This window comes from Ixodes scapularis, unplaced genomic scaffold (genome assembly GCF_016920785.2).
Source record: "Ixodes scapularis isolate PalLabHiFi unplaced genomic scaffold, ASM1692078v2 PGA_scaffold7__128_contigs__length_106722199, whole genome shotgun sequence".
Classification (NCBI taxonomy): domain Eukaryota; kingdom Metazoa; phylum Arthropoda; class Arachnida; order Ixodida; family Ixodidae; genus Ixodes; species Ixodes scapularis.
Window position 1 is genome coordinate 102530454 of NW_024609882.1, and position 26652 is coordinate 102557105.

The 26652-nt window shown below is 46.7% G+C and overlaps 1 protein-coding gene and 1 pseudogene across 1 annotated transcript; both read right to left on the reverse strand.

Annotated features, from left to right (window-relative positions):
* Positions 1-26652, reverse strand: part of LOC121833195 — a 101369-nt pseudogene that overhangs the window by 39506 nt on the left and 35211 nt on the right.
* Positions 724-26289, reverse strand: LOC115319909. Its single transcript, XM_029979943.4, has 2 exons — positions 26029-26289; positions 724-5858 (listed from the first exon to the last, which is right to left on the reverse strand). Exon 2 carries the CDS (start codon positions 5833-5835, stop codon positions 1045-1047), a length of 4791 nt encoding a protein of 1596 aa, XP_029835803.3. The 5' UTR covers positions 5836-5858; positions 26029-26289; the 3' UTR covers positions 724-1044.

Below are 26652 nucleotides of genomic sequence, written 5' to 3' on the forward strand. Positions count from 1 at the left end.
ATACTCCCGTTCTGAATTAAATTCCGAGAACCAGGCATTGGAACGTGGGACATACACACACTTGATCAACTAGAATCTCAAAATTTTCACATTGAATGGCTTACCAGACTTCTCGGGTCCGGATGCGCTGTTACTCCGCAACAAGCAGGCTCTCTTGGGATGACAAGAAAAAATCCAGCGCCCTAAATGCTGTTCGATTCAGCACTCGAAGAGTTGAAAAGCCTGTCAAGCGCTTACTTCCAGGACAAGCCGCTTACTTCCGGTGGCTTCATACCTGTCTGCTCTAGCTCAATGTAGAGTTCCTGTATATAATAATAATAATAATAATAATTTTTATTTTTGCATCCGTATGGGTATGAGCTCGATATGCTCCCTCTCCGGGGGAGCGTATCGAGGAACTCTAGCTCAATGCGTCATCCAGCCCCTTCTAGTGGAGATCAGTGGAAAACTTGCCTTTTTCTGCGCTAAAACACAAGCTGCGGCCGCGGTAATGCAGGCGTCGTCGGGTGTAGCAGATTGCCGATCGTAGCAGATGACACTTTCGCCCTTGCGCCAACACCTAGAATAATCAAAGCCTGTGCACTAGAATTTTGATGTCATCACAGTGAGTTTTCGCAGCAGACGACACCGCAATTCCCCGTGGAGGTTGCTGAGAATATTTACAGCTATCACTGTAAAGCTTCTCACTTACAAATGCAAGAATCCCCTTACTAAAATACTGCCTTCATTTGTGAAATATTTATTGTACCCTAGAGGAAAATGAGTTTTTCTGGCAACCTACACCAGGATCTTTTTACAGAAATCCCGCCGTCACTTGTGAAGAATTTATTGTACCCTGGAGGGAAATGACCTGACAGAAAAATTAAAAAAAACAATGCTTGGACCAGACCACACACTTAATATTTTCAATGATAGAATGACAAAACAAATTCAAAACACAGGAGTACCAAAGAAAACAGTGGTATCACAGTAAAGCCAGAATAATCAATGCGATAAACCTCAGCTTCTGACACTTGCATATCAAGACAAAATGAGAGGCAGCTCTTAGTCAACCAAGAGCAGACCAGACATGATCGGTCCCGTAGATACGGTCTGTGCACTCGCATCCATCCCTGGGGCTCTGACTTCTGGACGGGACCTAAGTGGTCGGAGTCGCACCACCCTTAAAATACACGAACCAGACAAGTCCCCCACTGCCCGCACTGCCACCCTCTGTCCCACACACAAAAGGGGCCACTGGAGAGATGTGCTTTCGTCAGGAGCGAGCACCAGCTTCACAGGCGATCCATGTACTCGAGAGACCAGTACTGCTACACTCGGACACACATACACCACAGTGGCTGGTACGGAATGGACCACTTCTTGCTCGTCAAGGAGCATGCCAAAGGGTAGAACATCAGTCACCCTCAAACACTCCGACATAGTAAAAGACCCGTGTCCGTCACCTCCTGCTGCGATGTCCATGTCTTTCACATCACCAACGTCTGTTACAGCTGCCACTTCCGAGGACTCTCTGGATTCAGGAATACTCTCTACAGTGACATGTGAGTAGTCAGTCGTTTCTGCACCAGATGCAGACTTCATTAGCTCCTGGGATTGGGCTCGCTCCTCCAAGGCTCCATTGTCTGCAGTCACATGGACTTTTGTGTAGGTGTCTTCAGCAAAAGTTATGGAATCCTCTCTTCGTGGTTGGCAAGGTGTGCTGGTCAAGGTGGTAGGTTCGTCTGTCACTGTAGGAGTTCTGGAAGTTGGAGATGCGGTTGAACTAGAGCGGTCGTTTAGGTGGCCTTCGTCACACAGCATTCCTCCTGGTTCCTCCGAGACAATACTTTCAGTTACACTTACAAAATCTTCTGTGGTTGTGCTCTCATTTACCTCAGATACTGACACAGTCAGCATTTCTGGGTCCCAGTCCTTGGTGGCTTTAACATCAACATCTTTCTCACATGATGGTGTCTGTTCAGCTTGCTCCAAACAATCAGAGCGCATTGATTCAACTGTTTCTGAGACTGGATCAATGTCCCATATGGCTGAACCATCCCAAATACCTGCCTGCTCAGTTAGGTCAGTTTGATGAGAAACCTCGGCTGATGCTTCCAGGTCCTGCGGCTCCTCCGCAAGGCTGTCCAGAAACTTCTGAACATGGTCATGGCCTTCACCAGGTATAGCATCTGGTTTGCTATCGTGGGGCAGCGGTGGTACACCCAGTGGCATGACAGCTGTAGTCCCGCTGCCAGCGTCTGCTTTGGTCCACATGTTCAGGACACCAGCGTTTGTAAACTTAGACAAGCTCACAATCCTGCGGTCATATGGAGTCTCCCATTCATCTTCCTCATCGTCTGGAACCTTCTCTGCAATTTCTAGAGGGGTGTCCAAGGCACAATTCTTCAATTTGGCTAGAGCAGTTTGCTCGATGGTATTACCTTGCGGACAATCCGATGCAGTAGTCGAATCATCTGCTAAGGTAGGTCCAGGTTGTGTATCTGGTGGCAGGTCCTGAGCTACATCCGACCTTGTGGTAACCGTCGGTTCAGAATCTGATGCGCTTGAGTAGAAGATTCTATCGTCACCATTAGTCGAGTCATCATCGTCCTCGCTAGGAGGCCCAAATGCATCAGTGTGGCGAGTCCTGACATGGTTCGAGTGGTCTTCGTCGTCAGACTGCTCATTACTCACCTTTTCCTCTGGAATGTAGGGCATGCTGCTGGCACCAATTAGTTCCATAATATTCCACTCTGAGCATTCTGTTTCTCTAACAGCCAGAAACTCCACTTCCTGACCAATGCATAGCTGTGTAAAGCTGGTAGAAGCTGGGCTCAAGGTCTTTGTGTGAAAGCTAACCTCGGCATAGTCGCTGGAGCCACCAAATGTAGCGGCAAGGACCCCATTTTCCTTTCCCAAACTGATGATCCAGCCCCTGCCCTGAACAGGGGGACCATTGAACTGCTCAAAGGAGATGCTGTCCTGTGTAGGCACTTGGACACCTGTCTTGCAGTTTGTTTGTCCATCACAAGCTTTTTTTCCCAGGAAGTACAGCTGCCCATCCTGCAGCCTGAATCTGTTCTTTTGATTTAGGATTGCCTGGACAACTGTGCTGCTAGTAAAAGAGTGCTCGAAGCTCTCATCCAACAATGCAGACAGGACAGACACAAGAGGTGCATTGCCACTGTCAGTTTTGTTGAGTTCCACTTCCACAAGCAGTGCGATTTCCTCCACCTGATCGGTGGGCAATGCTCCAGAGGACAACACAATCAAATGTTCCTCGTTAAGAACCAAAAACTCATCTCTTTTATGAAAAAACAGCAGCATTGCTGCTGTGTCAGGAACAAGGCATTGGAACATCCTCTCAATTTTGTGCCGCATCATGGTGTAGAACGTTGCTATGTCAACCATGTTACCCGTAGCCAACTTGGTGCAAACTGCAGCCAAGGCCTCCTCCAGGACAAAGAGCAGTGAGGCTTGGTGCTTGAGAGGCCACGATAGGATGACATTGTCTTTGGCTATCTTGAACATGTCAAAGCAGCTGCTGACCAGGGAGCACAATTTTTCAGTTTTGCTTTTTCCTTGATGCTTGTTCAGCTCTTGAGTGGACTGCTCCTTAATGACATTAAGGTGGCCCAGCACAGTGGAGAAGGGCTTTGGACTCTTCACCAGCAAGTCTGCAGCCACGATTCCAATCACTTGGCAAAAGGACTTTGGCTTGCTAGAAAAGGGGCACTCCTTGGGTTCGGTACCATCCTCTTCCTCCTCACCATCAGACTGAGCAAGCCAGACCACAGCGACAGTCCGCAGTACAAAGAAGAAATCCCTGTATTTGTCAAAGAAGTCCAAGAACTTGTCTTGAGGGTAGATTTCTTCGAAGTAGTTCTTAACAAAAGGGGATGCTTTGGACAGGTTCTCCTGTAGTACCGCCACTGGTATGGGGTACGTGCTCAGTCTGAGAGTCTTGATGAGGTCTACAAAAAACTCCAGGGCAGAGGCCTCGCACAGGTTCTCAGATGCCTGGTGGTAATCTTGTTCCTCTTCATCACTCAAGTCTCTTCTTAGGCTCCCAGGACCCATGGACAAGTAGATATTCTTGTTCTTTGAAAGGGCAAACTTGCTCGGAGGTTTCAAAAGGAAGTTCTTCAGAGTCTCCTTGTTATAGGCCTTGCACAGGAAACCTTGCACTTTTGGTGGAGTAAGTGGCAGGAACTCCCAGAGGATCTCTGGAGAGACAGCCTTGATCTGGTGGGACTGCAGGAGCTGCATCAAGGCCGCAAAAACTTCAAGGGCCAGCACGGATGGCTGCTTCTTTGCCATTGTCTCCGAGCCAGACTCCACCTCAGCAGCCAAGCAGACATTTCCATTCTTGCTGACCCTGAAGTGATTCTGGTAATGCTGGAAGAAACTAGCAATACTCTTCCCATAGTGTTCTAGCAGATATGCGCTCAAACGACGGTGAAGGCAAGTTGAAATTGACAACAAGGTGTCTGGTTTAACGACCCGCACACCATAGCTACCTGCCAAGTTCAATAGGTCTAAAAAGAACTTTTCCAACTGCTTCTCCAGAGGAAGGCTCCTTGTGCGCCATGCCTCTCCATTTTCTTCACTGTCTCCAGAGCCGGGGGAGATGTCTTCAGTTGGTGCCTTGTCACTGTTGGCAGCTGGTGCCGTCTTGTTCCTTTCCCCAAATGAGAGTTCCACTGCCCCCGAGCTGTCGATGCTGAAGTGGGTTGCATGGTCTAGGAAAAATCTGTCGAACTGCCGGTAGGGGTAGAAGTGCTGGAAGTATGCAAACACAAGAAGTGGAGCATCAGCCAGGCACTTCCGTAGCTGGTCTACGTGGGCTACTACACCTCGCTGCATGTGGTCTTTGACAATGTCCTCAAAAAACTGTATGGCAGCCAGCCTGTCTGCCATAGAACCGTCAGCACTGGAACGGGTCTCCCATGGAGTCTCGCAGTGCAGCTCCCCTTGATGGCTCCTCGCCAATGGTAAGGCAGGGAATTCATTGTCCCTCGATGACTGTCCAGGACTTCTGTTACCCTGGTGACTCGTCGTCTGACCGTTGTTCGTTGTGACACAAAACGAGGATTTGTGTGCGTTGAAGAAGTCCAAGAAGTTGACCTCATTATAGGTTTTCTTTAGAAAACGTTGCACATTGCTGGGGGCCTCACAGAGCTGAGCAAACAACGAGTCTATGCTGCAAGTCTGCAGCTCGATGCCAGGACTATTCAACACCTGCCGGTAAAACTCGACTGCATCAGCCTCATCCTTGGAAACTTCACTGTCGAGCATGCCGTTGTCCGAGTGCCAGAAGCTTCCGAAGTCACACTCGTTCAGGAGAGCCGCGGGTGGCTCGCTCACAAGGTACACATTGCCGGAGAGCGAGACCCCAAATTCCTCGGGATGGTTCTGAAAAAAGCGCTTCATTTCTCGTCCAGGGTAGTTCAGGTTGAACAGGGACTGCACACCACTTGATGCCTCACCAAGGAACTTCCTCAGACCCATCACTGGAACAGCTGAGTGGTGAAAGGCCTTCATGGATCTGAGCTTCTCCTTGAAGAATTGCACAGACATCTTCTCCAGGTTGTCCGTGCCATGCATCTGGACAATATCAGACGTGCGGAAGACACGCTCGCTGCCATCCAGCTGAAAATTCTCAGGGTAGCGCCTGAGAAACTCTGCCAGGTCTCCATTGTAGGCACTTTTGATGTGCCTCCTTATGCCAGCTGTGGCACTTGTCAAGTAAATGTTCAGCTCACTGATGCTGACCGGTGACAGCTCCGACTGCTTCTCGCTCTCAATGGCGTCAGTGAAGTATGCCACGCAGGCTCTCTCGATGCTGCTCATTGTGGCCAGCAGGTGATCAGCACCTGCAGTAAGAAAAGTAACTCAGCATCATTGATGAAGTGTTCATTCCCCTCAACCCATTCCAAAAACGGAAAAATAAATAATGCACCTCAACTGAACCCTAGTATCAGTGATCATAATAAAAATAATAATTAATCATAATTTTTATTTGCACAAGAAAGTTTTGCCTACTCAGCAGCATGTAAGGCTAACAGAAAGGCTGGTACCTTTATGAAAGTGTGCCTGCTAGTCCACTACTGAGTGGGTGCAAACAGTAAACAACAATAGTGGTAAGTACAATACAAGAATAAGAGGTAAACATATATAAGGAACAATGAATTATTGGTTCATGAAGGGAAAGACAAGACAAACCGCTGTGTCCCATCCCACCCCACACAAACCACAGCGGAGGCCCCAGCCATGAGCCCAATACTGCAAGCACGGCCTCTGTGCATGGCACATCCCGCACAGCTGAGTCCGCGACCGCGGCCCCCACTGCACCCCGCCCCAGGGCGACACGGAGCACGAGTGGACACCTTTAGATGAACCCTTTACGGGCTGTCTCTCATGAAGAGAGATGGTGGCCATATAGTCTGCATAGCTCGTAGGATTCCTCCCTGCCTCATAGAAGATGCTTGCACTCCTTCAGCGGAACAGAGAGATGCTCTCTGATGCCTGCAGGAATCACAGTCATGCCATGCCTTACAGTCCTGGCATGTAGCGGCTCAGGCTGGCCAGTACGCCTACTTACACGCACTGCCGTTGACAAGTATGACCCAGTCAGTGAACCGTCCAGTGCGCGGCAAACCAGGCGCATGCGAGTCATGCTATGATGGTGTTCTAGTAGCCACCACCCCGCACATTTAAGTTGGATAATCTGCATCCGTGAATCCCGAAGCGCAGACGCCAAGCGTCGGGGAACCACGCCTCTGTACACTGTCAATTCGATCCACCGGATGACGTTGAGACGGGGCCATACAGCGCTACGATACTTACTCCAGCAATGCGTACAAGGTGCAGAAGGCTGAAGGTCCACATGACCTGGACACTTCAGGAACAAATCCCATGGTTTGCTGAGCCTTTGCTACAACACTGGCTATGTGCACAGCAAAGTCCAATGTTTATATGAATGTAACCCCTAAGATGGTCAAAGAATCATAGGTGGCTAGGGGCACATTGAGCAAATAGTAGCCAGGCTTATCCTACCTGCAAGCACCGCTAAGGTGCATCACGGAATTTTTTGCAAGGCTAAGCTGTAGGCAGTTGTCAGTCAGTGGCCAGCACTTTATGTGTTGATGTAGTCCTGGAGAAGGCGCCAGGTGTTGGGTGAAGTAGGTGTTAACAGTGTCGAGGTCTCGTCTGCGTACTGGACGAGAGGAAACCCATTGTCCTGGCTTTTCTTTACCTTTGTGAATAGGGGTGACCAAGGCGTGTCGCCAGGTGGCAGGAACAGCTCCCTCATCGAAAAGACTCTGACGCTCACAGGTGAGAGAGGGCAAAGTGTACGGGTGTATCTCGAAACAACCCATTCTTATCTGAACCCTTCTCGTTTGAACCCATTCGCAAAACGCCCTTTTCGTTTTAACCTTTCGCGTTTCGACCCTTTCTTATTTATACCCTCTCATATGAACCCATTCTCATTTGAACCCTTCTCGTCTGAACCCTTTCGCAAAACGCCCTTCGCGTTCTAACCTTTCGCGTTTCGACCCTTTCTCATTTGAACCCGTTGTCATTTGAACACTGTAGTGAGGTATAGAAAGAAGGAAAAACAGTTGAGGATGAAGGTTGAAGATGAAGCAAAGCGGCACCATCTCTTGCATAGCACATGAAACAATTTTCCTCATGCCTGCGTGCCACCCCGAGTCTGTTGACGTAGCTACGTGGTCACATGGTGACGTGGTTTCAAAAGTGCTAGCGCAGATTCGGTACTTCATTTCTCTTCTGTCACTGTATGTCGTTAAGATGTCGTCGTGTGGAGTGGATGGATCATTGTGCTAGTCGTGTGTTATTGCTTGTAATGGCCAATTCGGGTGGTCATTTTCCCTGAAAAAAAGTTTTCCCATATCTTCGGCAAGGGCGTTCGCGTGGTCAAAGGCTGGCGGGTGCAAGCTTTTCGGGCAGCAGAAGTTTTCCCGAGCTCCAAGAGGTTGGGCAGCTTGTCTGCCAGACTGTATCTGGTATCGTCACATCCGAATCGGGATAGGGAACCAAACGGAACAATGCTCGCTGAGGCGGCAAATAGCGGGTTCGAGTGGCAAACAAAGCCATCGAGACAGGCGCCCTTTTGCGCTCTGAGACAAGATAGCAAAAACAACGAAGAGAAAGATAATTTATGTTTCAAAGAAAGTCAACATTTTTGGAAGAATTTATCCAGCCTGAGCAAAGTATGTTTGCTCTGAGACACGGGCTGCATCATACATCACTTTATTTTACAGCTCTGTAATAACAAGTTATTACACCGCTGAAAAAAAAAGTATGCATAGTGATGCAGTTTGAAACTTGAACACGCATTACAATTTCAAGGAGGGTGTGCAATGAGAAGACTGAGGATTCCAAAAAAGGTACTAGAGAGTTTTAGTAGATCGTTCCGATACCCCCAATAGCCCCAATAACGATACTATGCATGCGCAAGTGAGGCGGTGGCGGAGTATCGGGTATCGTTATCGGAGTCATGGGAACGATCTACTAAAACTCTCCACTAACAGTAAACAGAATATGGAAAGCGATGCTGGCAAGCCTCCGTGGCAACAGTTAATCGATTTTTATTTGAAATTTATTGAAATTTGACGCGCGTGCGGGCAGCACCACACTGATTTATACATCTGCCCTTTCATTGATTTTATATTTTAATATTCTGTCAGCTGTAGGATGACCACCCGTCCCGCGACTCGCGGGACTGTCCCGCATTGAAGGCTCGTGTCCCGCGTCCCGCGAGAAATTCCCAAATCTTCAAAATGTCCCGCAGTTCATACTGTAGTAAAATTCACTCAGCAACTCATGGTGCTGCCGAACAACGGGGAAGTACGGAGGTTACCGGTAATCTATCCAAGCATTGCGGGAAGCGATCATCGCTCTGCAGGAGGCCCGACGAGCATTCGTCGTTGTGCCTCTCCCCTTAGTGGCAAAATATTGTAAAAGAAAATTGCTTGTTTATTGCCATTATTTTTATATCGCTGTTTCAACGCAAAAAGGTTGCTGTGGATTTCTTTTTTTTTTTTTTGTGAAGACAGCCACACAAGGCAAAAAGAAAAAGAACATATTGTTAAAAATTTGCGTAGGACCATTTTCATAAAAGTAAGCGTAAACAAGAAACAATAACCCGAAAAAGATATACTGTTTCTTAATTTCATTTGATGCATTGAGTGCTGCTGGAGTTGATTTTTATGCTTTCAAATTCGACACATTTAGTAACATATTTGGCATAAAAAGAAGATATATCACTGGGAGTGAAAATTATTTTAGCTTAATTGCTGCAATACAATTTTCAGGTGTACAAACAGCATAGAATATTAAATGTGCTAACAGGGCCTCAGTTCGTGGTGTGCGTGTTCATAAATCTCCTCTATAAACCCCCCCCCCTGCCCCCCCCCCCCCCCTTGCCCCGCGTGTCCCGCATTTCGCTAGTGGGAAGGTGGTCACCCTAGTCAGCTGTGCGGACTGTGGTAATGCCAATATTTTAAAAAATTTTGTGAAGCCGCTTCTGTTTACACACATCTCAAAGAGTCATAATTTATGTTGTTGGCGTATGCAGCGTGCTCATGGTACCATAGAATGATCGAAGAAGAAGTTAACAGAGCTCACTCGCGACCCAGTCAAATAAAAACGCCAGTTCATTGTGCTTTGCATTCGGGTGGAGAGGGTCACGTGATGCGCTGCTGGCGCGTTTTTGATCGCCGGAGCCACAGACAAGGGCTCGAAGGCAATTAATTACCCGAATTCGCCATAAATACCGCAGAAAGATTGCGAGATCATGATGTTGGATTAATTTGGATTCGAAATGAGAGAGGTTAAAATGAGAAAAGTTTTTCTGACAGTGGTCAAAACCAGAAAGTATGTTTTGAGAAAATTTGAAACGAGAAAGGTTAAAATGAGAAAAGTCTTTTTGAGAAGGGTCAAAACCCGAAAGTTTGTTTTGAGAACGGTTTAAATGAGAAAGGGAGAAACGCAAAAGTTGTTTTGCGCTGGGTTGAAATGAGAAGGTAAAAACGAGGAGGTAGAAATGCGAACGGGTTCAAATGAGAACCACTCAAGTGTACTGTGTGATCGTCCTGAAAAAGGCAGGTGCCACACCATTTAGGCCAGGGCGATGCAAAGGCTTGATCTTGGACAAAGCAGTGCACACTGCCTCCGCTGAAAATGTGATCTCCAGGCTTGGTGTTGGTGCGAAAGCAGCAGATTGTGCAGACCCCCGTGGTTCGTCATTGATGTAGACAGACGAGAAGCGGTCTGCAAAAAGTGCTGCAATTTCATCAGGGGCATCAATCGTTCTGCAGTTGGCACTGAAACTGAGACTTTGGCCAGGTGTTCGGAGGCGGCTCACGTAAGACCAGAATACCTTAGGGTCGTCCTTCGCCTTTTTGGCTATCCTGGAAGTGTAGCACTGGTGTGCAACACGTACGGTAGCTTTCAGAGTGCGTTGATGGTCTTTTGCAGCACATAATGTAGTAAGACAGTTAGAGTGGGAGGCTTTCTTGAATAGCCCCCTCTTTATTCTTGCTGCCTTCATTATGTCAATGTGAACCACAGGTAGAATTTCCGTCTTGAGGAGCGAGTGCAGGAGGGCATGTATTTGTTCTGAATTGCACCCACCAGATCGCACCACAAGTAGAAATTGGCAAGAGAGTCCTCTACAGTCGTCGTTATGCACCAAAATGCTAGGTGCCCCCTGCGTGGCAACACCACGGCGTACGTCACTTTGATCGCCAGAAGATCACTACCAGGTAGTCCCTCAGAAGTCTCATGGGAAACTATACAAGCCGGGTCTGCCACAAGGGGAAGATCTAGGAAGCTGAAAGTTCCGACCGGAGTTGAGTAGGTCGATCCGCTGCATGACTGCGTGAAGCCAGGTGATGATGTGATGTTGAGCAAGAAGTCCTCCAAATGATCGCGGGGAATAGGGTCATCGTGGGTGAACCAGTCAATGTGCGAGTCGAAGTCACCGAAAACCAGTATGCTCTAATAGCTCCTGCGAGAAGCCGCCCGCAATAATACCCCGAGGAGCCTGTACGACAACTCCTCCCGTGTCGACGGCAGGCAGTAGACACAGCCTACCAGGGTTGTGCTCTAAGGTAGGCAGAGCTCCACGAAGAGTGCGTGCCGACGCCAGGAAGGCCAATAGGACACCTCCCCTCCTGCCACCCCCATCTCTCCGGAACACGGTGTAAGCATGCGTGTCAAAACATTTGCTGTCTGCTACACTCGCGTCGAGTCAGGTCTCCTAAGCAGCAGAGCAGAACCTGGGGGCAACGAGGACACATGTACCCGAAAGTCAACCATCTTGATACAAATACTTTGGCAGTTGCCATACCAGAACGTTGTCACCGTTCTCCCTTCGCTGGATGATCTCGCAGTTGCAGCGGGTGTGGGCACTGTGGATGGCTATTTCGAGGAGGTCACGGGAAAGTCAAACAGATTGTCCGCAAAGTCGGGCAGGGAGCAACCCAGACAGCCAGAAATCGTTGCTGGGGCTGAACTTTCTGTACTGCAGCAGGGGAGACATGCACGCACGGTAGGACCAGTGGTCGCGTGCATCTATGTGCACGCAACATCTATGTCTCCACAGCCTGGCAATCCGGCACACGTTTCGCACAACGGGTGTAGGTGGGGTGTTGAGGTCCTGGATTCGAAATGACGTCACCGGAGAAAAGAACCGCAGGGTCTACCAGCTACTCGACACAGAGGCAGAACAACATGCGGGCCACTGAGTGCCCCTCCCCGCGGGGTCGTGAGTCCTCTAAGCTTAACGGCTGCATCAGACCTGTTCAAGCGTCTTGCACAGGACACATCAGTCGCAGCGGCGGCACAAAAACCAAAACCCCGCAGGCCCACGCTGTTTGGCGGAGAGATGCAGGTGAAGGCGCGGTGGGTAACCAACGACAGCAGCAGGAAATAGGCAAAAATTATACGAGACGAACCGCATCCTGTACCTGGGGCCGCCACTTACAGTACAGCATCAAGTGTTCTGTTGCCACCTCCCTATCTCCACATGCTATCTATATCCTGATTTGCTTTGCCATGCTGTGTGATGCGAAGAATGCTGCCGCCTCTTCAGACATTTCATAGCCTTTTGCAACGTCCCCTGGACAACTGTGAAAGTGGAGGTGGCATATGACTTTTTGTAGCAGGCGAAATGTTAGTTTGGAGCAGCCATTGACCCTTTTGGAGCAGATCCCAACATGTACTGGCACATCACTTGAAAATTAAACAGTGACTGCATCATTAAGTGAGACAATCACTGAAAATAATTGAGGGCTCATCTTTCATACTGAAGCATTTAGTTATTATCTTTTGTAATTATAATACATAAAAATAATCACAAAAAGTACATGACACACAACTGTCTTTTTAGAAATAAGGCTCAGGACAAAGTAGGTTCCATTTATACTGGGGATTAAACCTTTGAAGTCTTCTTTTGGGTATCTCCCAACAAATAAATATTTCCATACTGGACAAGTGTCGGGGCGCCCTCGGCAGGCTCATTTCTCCTTTGCGATCAAGCGTCAGGCGCCTTCCGACAATTTCCATTTAGTTGGGTATGTAAAATACGCATACTTAGATTTTTGTCCCTCTAATAAAATGCCGTAAGCGCAAGTTTTTTTTTTTCTTTAGGGGCGAAGCTCCTTAGGGTTTAGCCTTGTCCGTCCGGCGTCCGTCCGGCGTCCGTGCCTACATCGATCTTGCTGGTGCTCATGCTCGTGCTCGTGAGCTCACGTGCTCGTGTAGAGCAAAAAATAAAATGTTTGCGCGGTCAACAGGATTCGAACCTGTGCGGGGAGACCCCAATGTATTTCTAGTCCATCGCCTTAACCACTCGGCCACGACTGCGGGACGGGTAGGGGGCTCTGAGATGTGGTAGTAACTCAAGAGCTGGGGATGTCATGGATGAAACGTTGCATGTAGCCGCTCAACGTCTATACAGGAGAGGGCGCTGCAGTCAAATGCGTATATAATCGCGTTAAACTTTGCATGCATTGGCTCAACGTTTATAGATAAGAGGGCGCTGCGGTCAAATGCTCAAATGCGTATATAACCACGTTCCATACCACACATTCTCTTTCTGACATGGATGAAAACGAACGAAAGGCTCGGCATGCTGCGGCTCAGCATCTACGCACACAAGCACCACCAGAGCTTCGCCCCAATCAACATCATTCACCACGTGGAGATGCGGTCAATTTTTTTTTTCTAGATGCGCGGACGAGCATTTTGCTAACGATTTTGGATGTTCAAGATGGCAGCCTTTACTGCGTCCGCGTTTTACAGACTGTGCAGTCTGGAGACTATGCAGTCTGCAGTGACAGAAAAGTCAAAAGGCAAAGACATGAAAATATTTTCTACTGTAAAACCTGCACTCGACACCCCAACTTGCACCCTGGCATTTGGTTTGAAAATTATCATATGCTGCACAAATACTGCTAGTATAGTTCAATAATTAAAATATAAGGACAATGCAGAGTTATTTCAAAACTTAACATATTGATCATTGTATATTAAAGAGTTTAATCTGAAATCACTCATTGATTTTATATTTTTTTCGCTTAATTTAGCTGACTAGAGGGACCTACAAGTGGAAAACTCACATGACCCCAAAAGGTTAAAAAAAAAAAATGGTTGAAAAATTAATCATAGCAAAATACTACAGTTGAGATAAAGTGTCTCTCCCATTCCATCTTTTAAACTTATAGTTAATGTAGCCCGTCAATAACATTTATGTAAAATTTGAAAAAGATCTAGCATATTCGCGAAAACATCTATGTATCAACGAATACCTGTTCCACCAAGATATAAGAAAACATACAAAGCTGAAATATATAATATCAGATACTGCAACTAGAGCTCTGCATAGGCCGATGTTTAGGAGCCCGGCCCGCTGTTCCTTGGGCCCGGGCCTGCCCGCAACCCGCTATCTATCAGCCGGCCCATCCCGGGGCTAATCTGTATGGGTGCACTGAAACCCGCTTTATTTTTGCCCAGTGTGAATAACTAACAAATTGCGCGGCACGCCAGCTCGCTTGTTACAGTTACACATGCATGCTGATTATGGTACCCCATGGTCACTGAAGTTAGCATCAGGGGTGAGACAGATGGAACAAGTTTTGGAGCAATTTTTGGAGCAGAAAAATCGGGATTTTGGAGCAGCTTAAGAGCACGAAATTCTCGTTTTGGAGCAGCAGTTTACGCATCTTGGAGCAGCTTCGGAGCAGAAAAGTCTATAGTTTGGAGCAGATTAGGAGCAGAAAATGTTAGAGCAGCTTATCAGCCACTGAAATCATAAAAAATCGAATTTAAATCACATAAATCCCATTTTTCTTTTCTAATCGTTATTTTTTTCCACCGTGGTTCCAATATAAGTCATCAGTGCCGATACGCACCAAGATAAAAAATAAAAGAACAAAACAACGGAAAAGGCAAACCCGAGTCCAATGCGTACAGATGAGGACAAGAAACACAGGCTTGTTGCAAAGTTGGGTGGGCACCAGCTACCTCAAGCTTATACCAACTGGTGCCAAAGTGCAGTTGTAGTGCAAAACGTTTTAAAGCGGTGATTCGAGAGCATTAACAGGGAAGTACGATTTGCTAGGACTAGACATCGATCGGATGCTCGTAGAAAGCATGTCGAGACTGAATAATCACTCCACAAATGTGAGTCCCAAGGTAACTAAATAGTAAAGGGGTAGAAAAACTATGAGCACCACATGCACGCTAAATACGGGTGTGTGACTGATTCATTCGATTATTCACGCACTGGAAGCCCGTGTGAAATAGCCGAAAGTACTCACGGCGACGGCGCCATCCATTTTGTTGAGAAGATTACGGACACGAATTAACAATTACACGATGGAGGCGCTCAATAGCACTTTTAAGAAAAGGTTTATTCTCAAAATGAAAGCCCGAGCATCGTACGGGCATACGGGCATCAATATCTGCACGGGCTTGCTAGCCCGTGCAGATCAAGATCGTACGGGCTATGAAGATGAGCTTGCGATGCACGAGCTCATCTTGATAGCCCGTGCATCGCGGTCTGGCTGCCTGGCCCGCGGCCAGACAGCCAGACCGTGTGATAGCGCACCGATAGCATGCAGTCAAAAATGGCAGCGGAAAGTAGTAGGAAAATCGTGAAAAGACCACGTATCATAGTTATAGAAAGATACTACAGCTGAAATCTTAGAATCCGGCGGTTGCTTGCGCCACCCTCTACCCGTGCCGTGTACTTTACTACGACGAGATTGAATGTTGCCAACCAAGCTCTCGTTTCCCGCTAAATCTAGCGTCGCTGCAAACATTCTTTTTTTTAGTTACTTTGGCGCAGTGCGGCGCAATTTCGGCCGATTTCGCGTTTTGGGCAGAACTAGGCGCAGAAATTTGGGTTTGTATCAAAATGGCGCAATTGGTGCAGATGTCACACCCCTGTAGCATCGAAGTAAAATGCGTATCGGATCAGAAAAAACAGAAAAATAAAAATGGCCAGCAACAGTAAACAAAACCATGTGCCAAAGTTGCAAAGGAAGGAAAACGTCGTGACGGGTTTGGAAAAAAGACGGGCAAAGTTCTACATTGCCCACTTCTGCTGTATATAGCAAAAGAAAAAAAAAATAGTGCCATTTTTACGGCGGTCTGTGGGAAATTTTTTAGGAGAAGCACCCCTGAGGGGAACCCCTTCACCCATATTGTGGATGCACGCACTCGTACGTACAGATAGTCTATGCCTGCGAGGGTACGCATTGTGTAGGCGCGCAGTGCTGATGGAGAGAAGAGACTACGACGGCGGCGCCGCAGGTGACTAAAATGAATGCCGCAGCGCTGGTGCCTGGGAGAGCATTTGCTGCACAGACACCAAGTCATACAAACACACAAAGACACACACAGATGCTTTCAGCATTTAAACCTCTCCCACTGTAGTCTCTCCCAAAGCCCCCCAAACAAACTTCAAAAAACATTCTTGCTAAAAAAAAGAAGTAACGGCCGGCTTGGCCTGCTTTGTTGACTTGAATGCAAGGCCTGTGCCCTTCATGAATGCAGCTGTGAAGCCTGAGCCCGGCCCGTACCCGTGCAGGCCTCTAACTAACACCCCTCTCCCTGAATATTACCAAAAGTTAAACTTGAGCTTTAAAAAGACACTCCTAATTCTGCAAGTTAGCGGCATTGGAGCCAGGGTTGAGTTGGAGTTTGGGGACCTTTCGGTCGACTGCTGCGCAGGAAAACTACCTTGACTACTTATTCATATATAGGCCTGCATTTTTTTTGTTTCATTTCCTTTTCTCGGCACCGCTCTTTAAAATTAGAGGTCAACCTACAATCAAGAACAAGAAAGGTCGACCTGTAGTAGTACTGAGCGATAGTGCCACGGCGTGGAGGCATGTGGCCGAGATGAAAATCAAGTGATCTCATCAGGAGTATGAAATCCTGGTTCTGTCTATGATAGCAGCCGCCATACCATCATTCCATTAATTTTTTCTTGCGACTTCAAGCTCCGTGATATCACTGACATCATCGTCTGCAAGTTCAGATGATGAAGTGGCCAGCGCGGTGGATGAGCGAATTTTGGTTGCGGTGGAGCAGACACGCAGTGAAATAAATAAATAATGTTTATTTGCAAAGTAGGTGAGAGCTCGAATGCTTGTGCGTCTGCAAGCCAGCCGCCCAGGGGCATGTCTTAACATTTTACTTCGCTTCTACTTCTTTCAATATTAGTGTCGACAAATATTAAATTATATCTTTGCTTCGTTTAATGTCATCCAGGTGCAGGTGTGGTGCAATTTTGAGAAACTTGGCATTTTGACGCAACATGTAGCAGGCTTGCATTCATGGCGCAATTTGTTCAAATGTTGCAGCACTTCCATTACTGCAGTAGCAGTATGCCCACTGCCTTGCTAACAAGTTAAAAAAAAAGTGTGCACTATGCAGTCTCCAACCATTTCATACTTCGGAGCAAAATAAAATCATGCTTTGTAGCATTTTGTATTAAAAAAAGTTAGATATTGAAGCTACTAAGGAGCATCAAAAACATAATCATGAAGCAGCCTGAAGCCGTTTTCTATTAGCAATAGCAGTGTTCAGTCATCTAATCACTGCTGCATGACACACAATAATATAAAGCACTCTCTAAACAGCACTGTGTGTATGCTTCTTTCTTTCGTGGTCGTCTTTTGCGTGTGCTGTATTCATCGTTTGAAAGAGTGTTCTACCAACAGTGAAATGCCCCAGAACATTTTAGGCTACAGACGTCATCACTAGAGAGACCAGTGATGACGTCCCAGTTCCCGTGACTGAATGCAGGCAAAGACGAGACTCATTCGATGCCCTGCCGCACACCCCCCCCCCCCACAAATAAAGACAGGTTACGTTTACATATGCCCAACTTCAGTGTTGTGTTATATGCTGGGAGAGAAAAAGTAATTGAAGGTCACCTTAAACCATGTTTTATTTATTTATTTATTTACACAAATACCTGCTGCGCCGTTAGGCATTATGCACTTTTTACGAAAAGCGTTTCCGTATTAGTAGCTTGCTCCGATAATTCGGATAACAAAAGCCACTACAGTAAAATACCACGGAAGTGACCACTATTAACATTTTCCAAACTTGGGAATTCTGCAAATTATACAGACAAGCGAAAAAGCGCCCATGTCTATATTAACCTGGTTTTTGAGTGAAAGTAAGGTGGGCTCTCCCCCGGTATTTTACAATACTCCGCCGGCGCCGTTGTGCACGAAATCATATCACTACCGGGTAACATCATTGCTATCGGTGTTGCGGAGTTGCCACTATGGAATTGGAATGATTCCTCCGCATTTTCGCAACCCCAGAATGGAATGGGAATGGAATTGAATACCTTCCGATTAGAATGGAGTGGGAATGGAATGGGCTCTTAAGCGAGCTGCGTCGATTATCATCTAGGGCCTACGGGCTGATGGCGCAATTCGCTAGCACATGGTAAGTGGCTCTTGAAACAGCATCATTGCACTGGAGGTGACTGACGGCTAGTCTCACTAGCTTAGGCTCCTTTGAGGATGAAAATGGTGCACCCTCAGTGAAGCAACCAAAAGTGAACAGTTATAGACAGACAAGGTGTCGTTTCTGGTGCTGCGAGATGCAGTAAAGCGGCTGTTGTAATCATGCGCGATTACCATGTAGCTTTTAACCGAGATGTTGAACCGAACCCGAACTGAAAACCAAAGCAAAACCGTTATTTTTAACCGAACCAGAGCAAAACTGTAATCCAAATCAAACATTTGATATTAAACCCAAACCAGAAGGAAACCATTATTTCATGAGGCGGTTACCGGTTTATTGGAAACGGTATGGCGCATTAAAGTGTGAGCCACACCTTCTTGCGGGTGGCGGCGCCAAGCCAATTAAATTCTCGCAACGGTGGCATCAGTGGCTCAGTTTTGATTAAACCAACGGCAGCGACGACATAGAAACAGCTAAGAAATAATGAAACAAAGAGGTATATTTCACGTCTATGTGCAGCTTGCATTGGTGTCAATAAAGCATCTACAGACCAACACGCGGCCCTGACGTCACACAGCTCCCGTGGCGCTGTCGACGGCACTGCGCATGCGCAGACGCTTCACTTCACGCAAATTCGGCTTCTGTGCACGCGCAGTGCCCACACCTGGTGTGGGCAAACGCAGGCTTGTTTGTAAACAGCGTGTCAGTCTATACTTTTTTTTTTTTTTTTTTTATTTTATTATGGATTGCAAAGGACACTACGAGCTACCAGAGCCAATTCATAGCTCGGAGGGTGTCACGTGTCCTTCCGGTTGGGCGGAGCAAAACAGGAAGCGCGAAATCACGAGACAAGCTATAAAATATAAATGGGCTTGTGTAAGACGTGGTGTCCATCGCAATGAAACGGAATATATCTGCCTATGCCGAAAGACTAAACAGCTGTTCTTTGTATGAGTGTGTGTATTTTCTTTTCTTGCTGCTAAGCGATATTCCTCAAGGAAGTAGAAAGCGAACACACATCAAAATAAAAAGAAAAAGTTGACGGCTGTCGGCGCTTTTGTTCGACTGTGGCGAGAAGAGGAGGCGCCAAGAGGGGAAGCCGCGGACGAGCGCGACACTGTAGCGCCAGTCGCCCAGTGCCCTAAACGCTACTTAAAGAAATAGTTTTTTTTTGTGTGTGTTTTCTAAAAACAGCAAGTCACCTGTTGCACTTTTTCTTCTCGTTTTCTTTTGTTTTAATTGTCTTTTGATTGGCCTTCGCTGCCTTTCTCCTCTTCAACTCATTTGTTCGAGCAAGTCATTTGGGTGTGCGGCAGGGGTAGTTTGCCATTTCGATCTGGAATGAGCATCGTACCGGCGTGCGGTCCTGTATCAGTACTGCGTGATCCCGTAAAGCATACTTGGGTAGTAATTCAATTACAGTAATTAAATTACTGTAATTTAATTACTTTTCCTAGTAATTTGTAATTGTAATAATTACTTTTGGCTAAAAGGAATTGTAATTGTAATTTAATTACTTTCTAGCGTCAGTAATTGCAAAATTTCAGGCACAATTACAATTACTTTTGCAAGATTTTGCGGCGGTGGCGCTTTTCCCCCCTGGCCACGGAGACGAGAGCACAACCGAAGCAATAAAGAGAGAGTCTCCCAACCTGCTCAAAAAAAGGGGAAAAGAGGGAGGGGAAAGAGAGGCTGGGATAGAAGGGAATGAAGGATTTTGTAGACTGTAAAACGATTTAATGAAGAATTTGAGAAATAATTTGATAAATGAGGGCTTCATTCGCGTCCGTTTTCGTTCCTGTCGTAGTTGAATCTGACTCTTCGTCTCGTTCGCTTCCTGTTGCTCCTGTTTCTAGGGGTCTTTCTTATTTCTCATTCCCACACGGGGGCATGGGGGTCGAAGTCGAGCTGGTTGGCTCCGATCACATCATCCGGTCGAGGCGGGGAGGTTCGAGGTTCTCCTTACGCGTCTTCGCCGCTAGCATATTCGCTTACATATTTCAGTCAAGTTTGGGGACTTTTTTGTTCATGAAATTATTCTCTTTTCTTTATGAGTTTTTCACGTCTTTCTCCTCTATCTCGTATGTTGGTACCACTAACAGCGGGTCGTGCTACTCTAACATCGAGGCGAAGAAGCGCAGTGTAGCAACAACAGTTGGAAGTAAGGCAGGGTGAGTCGTGTTAATGAGACCTGCTGCTTCTTTGCTTCTTCGCCTGACATGACGATCCTAAATTTATTATATATCTCAGGAGCTTTTTTTTGGGTGTTAAGGCCTGTTCACACATACAGCGGAGCGCTAAGTTAGCGCTACGTGAGCGCTCCAAGGAGCGCTCATGTGGCGCTTCCTGGCGCGTGACTTAGTTCTAACACAGCGCGCGATTAGCGCTTCTGTAGCGCTTTGTTAGCGCTCCAGTAGCGCCTTGTTAGCGCTCCAGTAGCGCCTTGTAAGCGCTCCAGCAGCGCCTTGTTAGCGCTTCAGTAGCGCCGTGTTAGCGCTTTAGTAGCGCTTCTTGTACCGCGGTGCTGCGGATTAGCGCGTGCACTGCGGTTCCGGTTCCTGTGCTTGGGTGTGAATCAGCAGCACAATGGCGGACATGTGGGATGCTGAAATAGAAATGCGACCAATGCTCTTACATACGCGATTAGTGCATATGTGTGTGGACGGCTTAACGCGCCTTCTGGGTGCGCTACATCTTTCGCCACCGAGATACCGACAGGTATACCTAGTGAACCTTGTTCCTAGGCTGAGGGACCGAGACACAGAGCTCTTTCGAAGGCGATTATTTTTACCTGCATGTCTTTGAAACCAGGGTCACGCATATCGAATAGAAAGCGATGAGGTCGCACCCAATCAATTAGTCGCTCAAAGTCCATGACTCTGGGTCGCCTGCCCGACCCTTTGCTTGGAGAGCGGCTGTTTTACTTCCTCTTTTTTCAATGCCAAAGGAAAAACAACAACAAAGGAATTGCCGTGCACGCGCTGTTCCGCAGCAGCAAGCACGTCACAAGGGGAGTGCAGAGCGCTAACAGAGCGCTTCTGTAGCGCTAACAGAGCGCTAACAAAGCGCTTCTGTAGCGCTAACAGAGCGCTAACAAAGCGCTTCTGAAGCGCTAACAGAGCGCTACTGAAGCGCTAACCGAGCGCTACATCACGCGCTAGGAAGCGCCACATGAGCGCTCCTTGGAGCGCTCACGTAGCGCTAACTTAGCGCTCCGCTGCATGTGTGAACCGGCCTTTACCGTGCACTGAATTAACCCAGAATCCCTGGCAAGAGAGTTGCTGCTATTGTGACACTAGTTTTGTGGGAGCGACAGCAGTTCGGTTACCCACATCCGGCATGTTACAAGTCCACAGACAGGGAGAGGCAGCGAATCATCGAGTTTTATGATACCAGTACTGTCGCATATTTGTTTCCTTGTATTATTTTTAAGTTTATTTTTTGTTGGTTTGACTTGGATACCATTTGCACAAGCTCTAAGGAGATTCACCTCGCACCTGTGAATTTTGTCGCCATTTATTTTTATTTTTTGAGAATATAAGAAATCAGGAGTTCATTACTCCAAACTATTAAGTTCTATAATCCATTTAACAAATTTCATAAAAGGAAAGTACAATGCGTGACATTTATACAGCGGCCATATAACTCGTTTACAGTTATATGGCCCAAGGTGGGTAACTCTCAGAAATAAGTAATTGTAAAGTAATTGAATTACTTTTAAAAAGTAATTTGTAATTGCAATGAACTACTTTCGCGTAGTAGTAATTGTAATTGTAGTTAAACTACTTTGGGAGCTAAGTAATTGTAATTGTAATTAAATTACATTTTGAAAGTAATTTACCCATGTATGGTATTATTGCAATGATCTAATAAAGCTCACTAATATTACTCATCGACACCAAAAATGATGGATAGATATGATGCTTTTCAACACCCACCGGTCATTTCCAAATACTTTTTAGCATCTGAACCTAGGAAAATTTGTGCTTGCTGCTGGAAACGGGTTACAAGAAGAGTCCCGCATTTACCGTGTTTATTTTCGAAAAAATCGAAAGGTGATTTATGCAGCATTTATTTTTATTGAGATATTCGGTACTTTTTGGTGTTTGCGATTTGACGAGGAAATGATCTGCCAGTTTTTAAGCACTCCTAAAGAAAGCTGGCTCCATGAATAAAAGAAATGACAAACAGTTTGGCACAACAGCGATCCCCCCCATTTATGCGCTCTCAGACACTTTGGCAACGTTGTAAAGCACATCACCCCTTAAAGACAAACATACAACCTCGGTTTCCTGCAGGGAAGATAATCCTCTCAGTATTCCCCCTCTCCTAAGCTGCAAGGGGAGCCAAGTTTGGGCAAGGTAAAAAGTGGAGAGGATATAGGAAAGGAGGATGCGAGCAAAAGCGGAAAGCGCGGAGTGTACACCGGCCTTTAAGGTCCCTCAATTACCTTGTTGTAACACAATATGTAACTAGACTCCGTAAAAAAAAAAAAAGCGTTATTCCCATCTCAAAAATAAACTCCGCACGGCGGAATGCTCAGTCTCCACCAGAATGTACTGCGAGTCGTCTGGACCAGATGCCAGAATTTCGAAGCTTGCCGTTATCAGATTCAAAAGTTGTAAGCGACATATGGAGATTTTAACCGAGAAGATGGCGGTAGACCGAGCCTACGAATACACAGAGATGAACGGCTCCCGCTGCTGAAAACAAGCCTCATTTTCTCGCAGAAAAGTTTTGACAATTGCTTAAAACTCTTAAGTGAGATAATGGCAAGCTCTCGAACTTTGTCCGGTTCGAACCGCTCGCGCAACATTTGGGCGGAGGGAGACTAAGCCTTGGGCAATGCACAATGTGTCGTGAGCACATCCCATCACACGAGTGTTGTGACGACGGTCTTTGTATTCAAAGGGACAAACAGGAAAAACCAGTGATTACTTTCTCGTGCTAACGGTGTGGCTCTCTTCCGTTAACTATATATAGAGCTCTGAAAACATTCACGCTGGAGAGAGGGCAAGCCATGACATTCACCGCCATGCCTATTGAGGGAACCAGCTTGCTTGCCACGATCCTACTCGTCACCAGAAAACTTGCTACAGGACTACCTGTCACATCGGCCTTGTGGATCGAGGTCACTTCGTCACAGGCAGGGGCGGATTTAGAGGGGGGGGGGTCCGGATGTCCTGACCCCCCTCTTGATTTCCGCATGTGTAAAATTTGGGGCATGAAACGAGGGAGAGGGGGAGGGGGTTCCTAAAGATATGGTATGCTGACCAACACCTGACCCCCCCCCTCAGGAAATTCCTGCATCCACCCCTGGTCACAGGTACACTTACCACGGGAGGGGAGGGGGGGGCATTGGTTGCAAAGTCGTTTGTGTTTTGGTAGGAACAGCGACAACCTTGCTTTACACAAAAGAACCTCAATGCCTGGAATTAGTCCTACCATCCTACTAGCAAAATTAATTTGGACATGACTTAGAAATACGCTTAGGATGCTCATACTTACGGGACTTCAATGCTGTTACACCGGGAACTTTCGTGCCATCAAAAAAGCAGTTTTGCACACAGCTAGCAGAAAATACAGTTCTGACATATATTGGGTGCGTCAGGGTAAGAACTACCACAAGGCCGTCGATAACTTTTCACGAGGCCATTTTAATGTGGCCGTCAGTTGCACCCATACTTATTTCGGGGATCCAACGGACGGCTCTACTGAGTTAAAACAAAACATAAAAAAAGTTTTTTTTTTTTTTTTTTTACACAGGAGTGAATGTAAGTTTTTCTTTACGCTTTCTTTTTTACTTGTTTAAACTATTTTTCACATTTTTTTTAACTAAAGATAAAGCACTTTTTCCCTCAACATCTACTTAAAGGGGTACTCTGGCCGTTTCTTGAGCTACCCCAAAAAATTGCATTTTCTGACAACCCGGACTTCAGTCTTTACGGTATGCTATTTATTTTCTCGAAATTCAGAATAGCAATTGAAAAAACCGTGAATAAATATGATGCCGAAACCAGCATTCAAATTTCCACGTGCTCTCCAGTGGTGCGACGTCAGAAATGGTAGACTTTCAGGTCGTGCAGTTAGTTTTAAACAGAGTATGTCGAGGGTCTGCCCATTTTGTACCATTTCTGTTTTCACATTTCAATGTTGCCAGTAGGGGCTCCCGGTTTGAGAAACACTATGAAAACAAAATTCGAAAATTCAATAACTTCGCGAAATGTTTTTCTTTTCGCACAACACTTGAACTGGTACAGCCGTGTCTATCAGTGCGTTGAGCCAATTTTGAGGCAAATCAGCGACCAAGAAAGATCGCCAGAGCCCCCCTGCTGAATGTTTCTTGGTATTCAAAATCGTTTCAGCAATCAGCACACTTCGAAATATTGCAAGGAACATCCTGTTATCTATCCGAGAGATTTGAATGATCAGCACAAGTTCAATGATGACAGATTTAGTTCCACGATTTATTAGCTTTTTAATGTCATATGGTCAAGGCTAACATCCTCAGGATTTGGCATGTCAGTTCCGAAGACAGTTAATATTTGACTCATTTATTTGAAGAAAGGAAAAAAAAAATGCCACAAGTAGTTTTGCAGTTTATGAAGCTCAAAGAGCAGCTGAAAAGAGCTTGTCGCTCGAGAGCTCATATGACAAGAGCTCTTTGTCAAAGCTCCACACCCAGCCTGCGTTTTTTGTTTCGCAGTGTATAAATTAATGTATACATGCATAAATACATACACAAGTGTATGTATTTTTCACAGATTTATTTCCCATCGACGTAAGATTTCCGGGAATGTGTGTCCTTATAATTATACTGCTTGCGACTCGAATTATGGATATCACAGTTTCGGATGTTGACCAATCCTATTTTGAAACCGACATCACTCATCAGGTTGTATAAAAAAAAGTCAAGTCCTAATATGAGTGTTCCATGTGACGAGTGTTCTGGCATGACAAGAATTCCTTGTCAAGATGCCCTGGGATGAGTTGGCCTGTTGAACGAGTTCACCTATGACCAGTTGGCCTGCGACGACTGGGCTCGAGACGACTTCTCCTAGAGCCACCATACAAACATGGCCATGTGGTGAAACATTATTTCTTGATATTATTACATTGACTGCCTCATCCAGAACCCACCACATACACTGAGTCATCCTCCACAGTCTTGAGGGTTTCACTGTCGTGTTCAATAAAAACAAGCTTGTACGAATCAAAATTCTGCGCAAGGTCGAAGCTTCAAGCATAGGTTTAGAATTCGTGCTGTGTGCCAGAAAGAGTTAAAATAGTCGTTGACGGCCGTCATTTCGTTAGGCGAAGTGCAACTTATCAAGCAGCAACTGCTTATCGGTCTTGTCGAACGCATCAATTGTTAAAATCGCGCTAACACAAAAAGAAAAAGAAAGTGACTAAATATTGCTAACAAAAAAAGGGGCACAGGCTATCAAAAAGTGGTATCAGCGACGGGCATACCACCACTATGAGCTCATGCCACACAGCACAAACAACCTCTGATCGGCGCCCTACTCGCACGAGATATCGCTCTCTCTCGCCGTCAAATTTGCCGTGTCTGCGCACGTTCGCAGTGCCTGCAATTTTGACAACCGGTATGTCTACCGCACATATGCCCCCGATGCCCAACTTCGTTTTCAACACGACTTTTTTAAGTCCTTTCATGCTCCGAGTGTGCGCGAAAAGCAGTCAGCTTTCCGACTTGGATCTGTCACAAGTGGGCAAAAGAATACGTTGTCTCGTGGGCTAAGCATTCCGTTGCCCACGAGGCCTTTGGACAGTGAAATGGAGGGAACCAACAAGCATTCGGGTTTGGTAAAAATACGCTTGCGAGTTTCAGATATATAAAGAAAAAAAAAGAATGAGCACTGCGAGCGGTTCGCGCGCCGCACCAGGCGTTCGAAACGTCAAGATTACCGCGTTTACAGCGAATCTTGCGCATGGCGGTGTTGCACTGACCTGCAGGCTCGCGAAACAACGAACTCGAACCGAGTCGCAAATTCTTACATTTTGGTCTCCGCTCGGTTCCGAAACTTTGGACGATCGCCGTCAAGCCAGCATGACCATTCGCATGACGTATTGCAGAGGGATCGGAGCGTCGGCTTCCTTGCAAACACAAACGAAAGAAGCCTCGCAAGCACAGGTATACTGCACACAACAATCACCAGTACTGCCAGTACAGTCCGGCCAGTACGGCACTTTCGGCAATGTTCAGCAGCAGCGGCGAGTCAGGGCGCCTCCGTCAGGTAGCTCATGGACTAGCACAATACTGAGCAGTAGCTCATGCCCTTCGTATTGGGCAGCAGCTTCCGCCACCTAGCGCAGAAAATTATAAACAAATCTTTAACGGCATACAAGTCGTCGAGAGGAAAAAAAAGATAGAGGTACACCTAAGCATTCCTTATGAGATGTGAATGCGAAAGCATGCCAGCCGCTCGTCCGCTCCCTTTTTCGTCTGCTGCATACTTTTCGTCGCCGGTCGGCGCGTGTGCTCCCCTGGGTGACCTTGGACGCTCCGCGCTAATCAGCTCTGGCGCTGATTAGCGCTGATGGACACGCAGTGCCATGGGGTGAGCGGCCGTGGAAACTGACGAGCGCAGCGGCCAATGGGAGCCCCGTCGACGCGCGCCA